The sequence below is a fragment of the Lytechinus variegatus genome, chromosome 13, assembly GCF_018143015.1.
Source record: "Lytechinus variegatus isolate NC3 chromosome 13, Lvar_3.0, whole genome shotgun sequence".
NCBI lineage: Eukaryota > Metazoa > Echinodermata > Echinoidea > Temnopleuroida > Toxopneustidae > Lytechinus > Lytechinus variegatus.
Window position 1 is genome coordinate 29,503,802 of NC_054752.1, and position 10,372 is coordinate 29,514,173.

Consider the following 10,372-nt stretch of genomic DNA (forward strand, 5'->3'; position numbering starts at 1 on the left):
TTTCTATATTCTATTTATCACGTCCACCGAACGGTAAAATAGTGTATGCCATCAGTGGTATTTGACAGTAGCCCAAATAATAGTCAATGTGCCCAAAGCGGACAATGCTTTAAAAGCATAATCTTTTTGTCGCACATTTTACTTTTTTTTCAAAATCATTGAGGGGGGATCAATATGTTGCCCTTAACAATCTCAGGGGGCGATCACCCCTGCCCCCAGAATTGACGTTTGTAACCACCACCACCATGACCACTGCCATGATAGTCACCGTAATATTCTCTCAGGGGTGTCGTCGATTCGCCCCTAACGCACCCCTCCCATCCATTCGAATTAAAAACATTTTCATAGTAAACATGATAAAGAAGAGTATATGCATTTTTGGACTTGCTTAACTGGTTTCTGACTTGATAAAACAACATAGTTTCGCTGCAATCTGAACACTCGTTTTAAGTGCAAGAGGGTATTGTTTTACTTTCGACTGATTGTCAATGTGAATCTCGGGGGGGGGGGGGGCAAGGGAGCTTACGGTTCAACCTACCCCCTTAAAGTTCTTCCAAGGCTATTGTAAAGGGTGATAATCTGAATTATACTCGAGTGTAGTGGCAAATTATTTCTTTCCCTATTCAAATTTCAGTGAATTGTTTTATGTACGTCCTCTCTTCGGTCACGATTGTTTTTTTCTGTAATTGAGCAGTTGCCTTCATTATTTGCATAGGCCTATTCATGATATTGGAAAGCTACGGACAAAGATGATGCCCCCTATTTCAGCCCATCCCATGATTGGGAAGAATTTATATACAACCAAAAAAAAAGACGCAGATATATTTTGATTATGATCGGGCACCAGATCAAAATAGATTATGTTAAATCGCAATTTTTTTTCAATAAAACACATTTTACATATCCTTTACATCAAACTGTTATAGGGAATATACATTCATGTAATCTATATGTAGTAATAAATTAGAATGTTGATATGAACTTTTGGGGGATATACCACAACGATAGATAATTGGCCTTGGGTGTTTGTTTTTATTGAGATATGTATATGCCAGTGGCCATACACTCGAGAACCCCCCCCCCCCCTTTTTTTGGGGGGGGTCATACTTTGGGAAAATCGAATGATGTAGTTAAAAACAACTACACCAATTTCAAAGACAGAGACGCCATAGTGTTGTTTTACGAGGCCAGATGACCGAAAGACAGAGTGAAGTAAGCTCTTCTCAATTGAATAGGGGGGGGGGGTAAATTACATGTCCAACTCATCTTCATACCCTTTCTATGTTTTCTTCCTCCAGTTCTTTTTCTCTCTCGCTTTACAACACAGTGGCGTACAGATGGGGGCCAAGGACCCCCAATTTTTTTTTACTACTAAGACATTTTTGAAAAAGTAAATAAAAATTTTGATATTAGGCATATTGGCTGAATAGTATGCTAAAATATTTAACAAACTAGATGTTTGTATACAAAATGGCAACAATTTTATTCGCTCATATGGCTCGTCGCAGCTCGGTTAGAGCAATTTTGCATCATAAACGATGTCTGCCCCCCTAAAACTTGTTGGCCCATTACGCCTCTGCTTTTACACTACTTGGCATACCTAAACAACTTCCATGAAAACTGGTATTTTATAAGTGCCCTTCTTGAAATCGGAAATGTCACACTTTCAAATCGCATTACTTCCTTGTTATGGATTCTCCATACATCCATGCGCACGACATTTTTCATCGAGACAACATTTCACTCATATAGTGGCGGTTTGCATGCGGCTTTGATTAAGAACCATAATATCAAGAAAAATGCTGTCGCCGCGTCATTGAAGCAGACGATCGCTTGCCCCGGTTCCTGCTTTCGCGGGTAAAAGCTGCCCTCAGAAATCATGACGTCATATCTGGCCCTGTTGGGGACAAAATCGAAAAATGATCGAAGAGTGTGTCGGGCCGGGGAAATCCATTTTGATTTGTAGTGGATTGTTAGCTCAAGGATCAACAATCGGACCTCGTTCGTTAATTATAAAAAGCTCTTGTAGACCGCTCTTCGACAGCTACTACAGGAACGTTTTCTTTCGGACACTTTCTTTTTTGAGAGAACTGGACTCTGGAGCTACATGTATTCCGTAAAATAACAGAATCGTTCCGTGACTTCTAATTTTCCAGTAAGTACAAGGCATATGTTGCATATAAATTTACATGCGGGATGTATAATGTATCTTTATCAACTTTTCTGATATACACAAGGCTAACTCAAGTTCTATTGAAGAATTTGTGTTCATTATCTGAAAATAATGATTTTCACTATAAATGACTCTTTTTTAAAGAAATCATCTTTCTTCTAGTTGAGATCGTGATACAGATTAAGGTACATTGAATTGATCTCATTTTGAAAACTGTCTGTTTCATCCGTTATAGCCTTTCTTCCTGATGGAATGAGATTTTAATTTTGCAACTGTGACTTTTTACCTTTTTTAGATTAACGTGTAAAAAAAGATGCACACTTTCACTCCAAAAGGGTAAAAAAATTAACTCTTGAAAGATTGAAATCTCATTTCATCAGGACTGGCTCCTCATCTCACTCTGAGGTAAATTGCCAATTTGTCTACTGCCAACTCGTCCACTCACCACAAGGTCTATACCTTCCATCAACATTTTGTCTAACAACCATTTGGTCCAATCATCACTTCGTCTAATCACTATTTCGTCTATTACAATTTCGACTAATAACCATTTCCCTTGCTTTCATTTTGCACAATCAACCACTTTAGGTAATTTAGACCAAAATGGTATATGGACTAAATGGCTATTGGACCAACTGGATATTAGATGGAATGGCATTAGACTAAATGAAAGTAGACCATGTGGTGAGTGGACGAACCGATGGTAGACCATGATAGTAGACGAGTTGGTAATTGGACGAATTGACATTAGACCAATTGGAAATAAACCCACTCTGAGAGGAGTATGATTATAGGGACCAGATTAATGGGGGTGTTGCAAGAAACTTGCGGTCAATTGCAAGTCTATTTTTGGTCCCTAAAATACCATATGTCTTGTATAGTTAATTGCAAATTAGTGATTGATTCCTACACTGCATAACTCTGGTGTAGATTTAACACCAGCCCGGAATCTATATCCAGAGAAGTGTTAACAACACCAATTTCGTTTTGGTCTAACACCAGATAGGTGTTCATACAACACCAATTAGTATTAAAACAGCATCGGTTTGATTCCAAACTGGTGTTGTTTCAAGACATAATAGATTCCGGGCTGGTGTTAAATCAACACCGGAGTTTTTGCAGTGTGATCTGCTCCTTGAAACAAGAAGTTCAATCTGATTTGCTACAGCTAACATTGATCTATCAGTTGTAAAATTGCAACAGAATATTTGCAATTGATCGCAATTTTTTTCTTGCAACACCCCCTAAGTCCTTTGCATTTAGAGAGTCTTAAATTCCTTTAAGGTTCGATCGTTGAGGATTATCCCAAGGGAGCATTTCATGAAACAAACAGTCAGTGATTTTCACTGAATATTTGTTGTAAGCTACTGAAATCATGCCATCTGATTGACTGAGAACAAATATGTCAAAGAAAGTCACTAACAAAATGAAACTGCATATCTCTCTTAAATTATTAGATTAAAAGCCAATCTAAGCGCTTGCTATTAGGGACCCTACAAAAATTAGATTAATATTTTCCAATCAATATGATTTATTTCCTATTCTATAAGATTTAGATTTAATTTTTTTTGGTCTCCATGATTGCACTTAAGGAATCAAGCGTGTTTAAAATATATCCGGCCTACATGGTGTCTTTTTAAAAATAAAATCAGAAATTTATTATAGATTTTTAATAATTTTCATAGTTTGTTCTTGATTTTTTATACATTGCACAGAGTAAGAACGCCGATTAATGACTCTTATAGCGTTTAGTTTATTTAGTTTACCGTCAGAGCAGTTTACAATTTGAAGTAGAATATTCATACAAAAGTAATTATAGTTCAAAATGGCGGCTGTGCGTTCATGAACCAAATCACTTATGACATGACAGAGATTAGTCTTTTCACATATACTATAATAACCCATTTCATTTTTTATGTGTGTTTGGTGATTCGTGAAGAATGATGATAAGATAGTCGCACTTTGTTTTCACATTTCATGTTTAAACGTGGACTTTGCACATCTGTCTGTACTCTATAGAATGATTTCATGACAGGGAACGCAAATGGCATTGTTTGAAACTATTTTCATACAGATATTTATGCATGGTATTGAACTAAAAATAACTATGCTATTATTTCAATACGACGTATATAGATATGCAAAGTATTATGGGTGTAACTAAACTATAGCCACAGTCAAAGGGACGGCGCCCGGGGTATATGTTTCACCCCTCCCACTGGTCCAAGGTTGTTCTCATCTCTATACATGTAGTAGTGCCATTCCCCTATTGGGAAATACATCAAAGAAACATAAAGGTCTCTTTGGCGTGTTTTCACTTTTTCTTGTCATTCTCATAGCCGTCAAGTAGTTCCTCTTTCGCAACGAGATCCAGTACCCCTTGTTTAAGCTTCTCAATTTTTGTTGGCGGCAATTAATTTCCTTTTTGGATACGGGAACCACTTGTTTTGCAAATCAAAATTTTGGTTGGCTGCAAATAATATGTCCGTTTTGGCAACTAGTATCAATTTTTGTGTTGTTCTTTTGTCAAACGATTAAATGTCAAACAAAATAGATCAATTTTCTGTGCCCTCCTCACGTCATGAAAACTTGGATGCCCCCGTTGGAATAACATTGGAAGACAGCGGCATCAAATGAATTACCGTCAGCCAACCCCCATACGAAAAAGTAAAAGGAAATAAAAGTGAAGTAAATAGGGACACAATAAGATAATTGATCACCATCTCATTCATTATAATCATACAAACCTCTCGGCCAGGATGACAATCCTGGATCTACCGGGGGAAGGGAGGGGGGTCACCTTTTCACAAAAATGAAAAATATTGTGACAAGTAAAACAAAAGATATAAGAAAAGGAAGCTTAAATTGGTCTAAGAAGGAGTGGAGGGGGGGGGGTTAATGCATGTCCCCTGAATTCTCGACTTTCTCTTTCGGATAATACTCTCGTTGATTAAGCATGTCAAGGTTTGCGATGAATAGCAAATATGAAAGAACACTTCTAATTGGTTCCTAGTCAGTATTTTGCGACAAATGCGCGTGTAACATTGATATTGATTGGTCAGTTCATTTAGCGACTGATCGCTAATCTTTGTGTCACGGAACCCTGGTTAGCATTTGTACAGAAAGTGCTTTGCTAACATGCACGAAGCACACTTGGGTGAAAATAAGTAACTATAATTATCATGATCAATAATTTGATGGTATATTTACGAAATTGAAGTTTGGGCAACGCTGCTGGAGATAGTTATGTTCATGGTATTTCATTTCCCTGGAAACCTAGAACGAAAACAAACCTTATATGCTTTAATATTTGGCCAATGTCAGCATATTAAAACAAATTTCCCCCTTACCTACATTGTTGGTTTACATACCGATGCTAAAAAAATACATATAAACCAACGATTTCATGCTCCAATTATTAACATCAAATTTGTTATCAAAGCCAACCTCAAACGATTAACTTGTATAATCTTGTATAATATTGTTGCCATGCAAGCATATACCCAGGGGGGCTTTAAATAATAAAGCTTTACAATAAAGATTACCACTGGCGTAGAGACGGGGGCTTGGGGCTCTAACTCCCCCCCCCAAAAAAAAAAAGTTTCCACGACCGAGAAAAGGGGAAAGAGAAAAAGGTTTATATTATCTGTTGAATTTTATGTCAACATTTATCACAAAATTGAATTTTCATTGCAAGAAGGCAAAACTTTTCGCCCACTCGCGACTTTCGAGACATTTTCCCATAAAATGTCATGCTGCGTGACAGCGATTTACACTCTAAACCGTATTCGGCTGTTGCAAATAGTTCTTTTCAATCAGGTAATAGCTTTTATTGTTTCAGAAGTAGCTTTCTAGGAAATGGCTAATGGTTTGAGAGTGGTTCTACTGCTATAATATTAATTCGTATAATTCATGACATGTTCAAGGACCTACGGCGTTCTCGTATCAACTAATGTTACCAGGCACCCATCCAATATTCTTTGTCTTACAATAATTGGAAGAGTGAATTAATCGAACGATTGGGTTTGTTAAAGAGGTAATAAAAAAATCATTCAATTTTATTTTTTACTTTGATTACTCTTTCAAAGCAGGGTCTCGTAACATGAAAAATAGTAATTGATCGTGTGTCTGGGGCCCGTTGCAGAAAGAGTTGCTATCAATCGCAACCAACTCTAAAAATCACGCGCAACTTGATTTTCAACCAATCAACAGCGCGCATTTGGGACTTGCGATTGATTTTTTGACTTGCGTTTAAACGCAACTCTTTCTGCAACGGGCCCTGATGTTTTAAGATTGAACGAACAAAGTAATCATTGCTATTTATTCGGCACAACCACAAAATAGGATAAGGATAGTCACATGGCCATGCAAAACGTATAAATCAGTTTCACAACCGATCTCTAAGCTCTGTGTTACGGGGCCCAAATATCAATTTAAGAATCTAATTAGAATGAAAAGTCATTGATATGATTAATCTCAATGGTCTCTTTTCAAACTCCATTTATAGGTCTTTGAAAGGGAAATACACCAGATAACATTTGGACATGGCTGGAGAAACCAAGGGAGAGAGAAAGCTGAAGCGACTGGAAGAGGCAATGCGATGTCCGCAATGCCAGAAGCAGTTCCAAGACCCTCGATACTTGTCCTGCGGACACTCCTTCTGCCGTAAGTGCATCTCCGAGCTGGTAGTTTTGAAGACGGTGTCCTGTTCGTTATGTGAGAAGCCCTCGCACGTTCCACATGGAGATACGGGCAACCTGATGAAGAATCTAACACTGGCCGGTTTGATAGACTCCTACAAAAACCCTTATACCGAGCCTTCGATCAAGTGCTCTGGGTGCAAGGTATACGAATCGAGGGAAGCCGTGGACCATTGTTACACCTGCCACAAGTCAATTTGTTCCCTGTGTTCGCAGTCCCACTTCAATTTCCGTCACAAGGTGGTTCCCATTGCAGATTACGAGATGGAAAGCATGGAAGCAAGAGACAAGATGACAGAGTCACTCATCGGTAGAATAGCCATTAAGAAAAATGCACTCGAGCAGAGAAAGGGGCTGGTGTCGACGCAGATGAAGCGGGTTGAATCTTCGGCATGCAACCTTATCGAAGATATTCGAAAGACCTTTAACGAACATTTCAAGCGTCTTCAAGAGGTGAGAGATGCTCTTCTTGAAGAGACGAGAGATCGCGAGGAGTTTTTGTTGAACAAGCTGCATACGGTGGAAGACTACGTGCAGACCTACCAGGAATCGCTCTCAAAGATCAGCGCCAACTTAATGATGAACAACAACAAGATCCTGCGTGGAGGAGCATTAACGAACCACATCACCCTTTGCCAAGAACTTGAAGGGCTCCTCCAGGACGACATTGATGTGGGTATACTGAAGGAGACGTCAGCGTATTCAGAGAGTTTCAGCTTCCACGCCAATGAACCATCAAGTATGGGCACGACGGAACGGGCACATCCGGGAGAGTGGAAACTTGGATACGACATGGTCGCACCAAACATCGGATCAGTACGCAGTTTGTGTGCCACACCAGATGGAAAGTTAGCAGTCGGTTATGCCAAAAATAAGGGAGGTATGAGTCTGTTCAACCCGTATGGAAGATGGGAACATATCGTGTCTCTAGACGGCATCATGGTGAGAAGCGTGGCGTTTCTTACTGACGGCCGTTGCGTCATTCTGGATACGGATAACAACTTATCCATGTACAGTATTTCGATGGAGAAGCAAAGCTTTGAATTCGAAACTCTTGACAATTCTAAAGGAGGAACGGGGCAGCTCTGTGTTGACGAACAGCATTCTATCTTTGTAGCATACAAAGCAGCCAAGAAGATTCAGATCTTTTCACCGAATGGCGGAGCTGCTCGGAAAGAGATCACCTTTGGTGGCATAGATCCCCTTGACATTCGCGTGTCCCCAGGTGGTGCGTTGTTCTTGGTGTCTTGGAGGAAGTTGTTCATGCTTAATCTTAAAGGTGAAATCACTGGCCAGCTCATGAACAACTCTTCTGATGAACTCATGGTTGCTGATGTCTGCAGAGACAACACCTTGCTAGTTGGGTACGTCTCCCAGCGCACGGAATGCGACGGAGTGGACCGACTGACTATTCGTAGATACGACGGTACAACAGCCTTCAACCTCAAGGAAACACTCGTCAATGAACATCCCATCGCAATATCGAAGGTTCCTTTCTATTCTATAAGGGAACTGACGACTGGTGAGATATGCTTCAGCACAAAAGACAGGGTTTATTTCTTCAAGGCAGCGATAGATAAGATCAATGACGTCGGGTTTGATGATTACGACATTTGTTCTACGAGACCTTGAACCAATGGCCTGACTTGTCTTGACCTCATCAGAGAAATTGATAAGTCAGAAAAAACCTTCTATACAATATTAATCTGCTGTGAGTGTTCTACTAAACCCCTCAAAAAAGTTTCGAAATCTGAGTTTGGCCTATTAATTTCTCCTAACTCTCAATTTAATACAATGCATATTTGAAATCATTCAAAAGATAATTTAATTCTCTTTAAAATGATACCTTGCGTGTTGTGATCATGCCATTACGAAAAGAGCATGATTCAAAAGTGTTGGATGAGGTCTGAATTGAAAAGCAGCAAAACGAGCAGAAATAGTCATGAAGTGTCAATACAGAACATGATTATTTTGTCTGTGTCAATAGAGATGTAGATCCATTCAAATCAAGCCCCTGCTTCTTCATATTTTATGTTTTTCATGTTTTTTGTGGTTTATGTATGGTTTGAGTCGTGGTTTTAAATACCCATGCATGTTTGTTTGCTATGTGTTTGCTTGTGCATAAGTGTGTTTGATTCCATGTTAATTTTGATGTAAAGGTGCATGAAAAGAAAATAAACCGCTGAGAAACTCATTCATCACCACAGAAAAAAGAACAGTGACTTTCAATATTTTGTCATGTTGCAACTTTTGAATTTTGACCTTGCCCTACATTTCAGGGCACTGCACCTCCATGTGAACCGTAATCACATCATGTAGGGTGTCATGTTAAAGAAAATTAAATGATCTATTCATTGATACTAATTACACATTGATACTTATTAAAACCGAGGAGGAATTATCGCTCAAATTCAGATTTCCACAAACTTTTTTGAGGAGTTTATATTCGACTGAAAAGAAGTTGGTGTTTGCCGTTGGATCATTATGTGTTCCAAGTCTTTTAAAGTCTTTCAACAATAATACCAAAACTTATCGGCATAATTAGTGTAGGGTAATTTTTAGGGTTATGTTCATATAGTGTGGTTGTGCGTATTGTATTCAAGAGATTTCTTTGTGAATGTCTTTTTTTCTCTCTTTCTGTCTTTTCTCCCCTCCACTCACTCTTCCCTGTCTCTCCCTCTTTCTCTCTCTCCATCCCTCTCTTTCTTTCTTTCTTTCTTTCTTCCTTCCTTCCTTCCTTCCTTTCTTTCTTTCTCCCTCTTTCTCTTCTCTCCACCCCTCTCTATTCATAATCTTTATCTTCGTTTCTGTAGAACTATAATGCCAACATAGAATGACATTTAAAAGAATTAATATTATAAATATATTATAATATCTGTTATCAACAACGTTTACCCAACAACAAGAAAATTATTTGCAAATTGACATTAGCTTGCCATCGTGAAATAGGCATACTTATTAATTGGAAATACATATATTACGTAAGATGATAACAACCTCATTCCTTGTTCTTATCATAATCAGTCTGATGTTTTATATTTCTTATTTATAAAATTATAAAAACACGACTTGTTCATTTATTATCCGTCTACATTAACTATTTGTCGTCTTAAAATGTGTTTCAAGGAAAATAAAAAAATATTAGTGTGCACTTATTCCTATTTATGTATCTTATTTATTCCAAAACACGACATCTTCATTTTTTCATCCGTCTACATCAGTTAATCGTCGTCTTAAAATATATTTCAAGGATAAAAAGAAAACTAATATTATTGTGCATTTATTCGATATTTCTTATTTATATAACAAAACACGAATTGTTCATTTATTATCCGTAAGCAATTATTCGTCGTCTTAAAATATATTTCAAGAAATTGATATGTCAGGATGATGATATCTTCAGAGTCTCTTTGCAAAGAGGAGAATGTCAATATCGTTTTCGTCTTTCAAATAAAGGTATGTTAATCATTAACTGGCATAATTTAAGATTGGGATTTAC

The 10,372-nt window shown here is 38.0% G+C and overlaps 1 protein-coding gene across 1 annotated transcript; it reads left to right on the forward strand.

Annotated features, from left to right (window-relative positions):
• Positions 1–6,686: 6,686 nt before the first annotated feature.
• Positions 6,687–8,833, forward strand: LOC121426385 (tripartite motif-containing protein 3-like). Its single transcript, XM_041622672.1, has one exon. The coding sequence runs from the start codon at positions 6,718–6,720 to the stop codon at positions 8,503–8,505; it is 1,788 nt and encodes a 595-aa protein (XP_041478606.1). The 5' UTR covers positions 6,687–6,717; the 3' UTR covers positions 8,506–8,833.
• Positions 8,834–10,372: the final 1,539 nt, after the last annotated feature.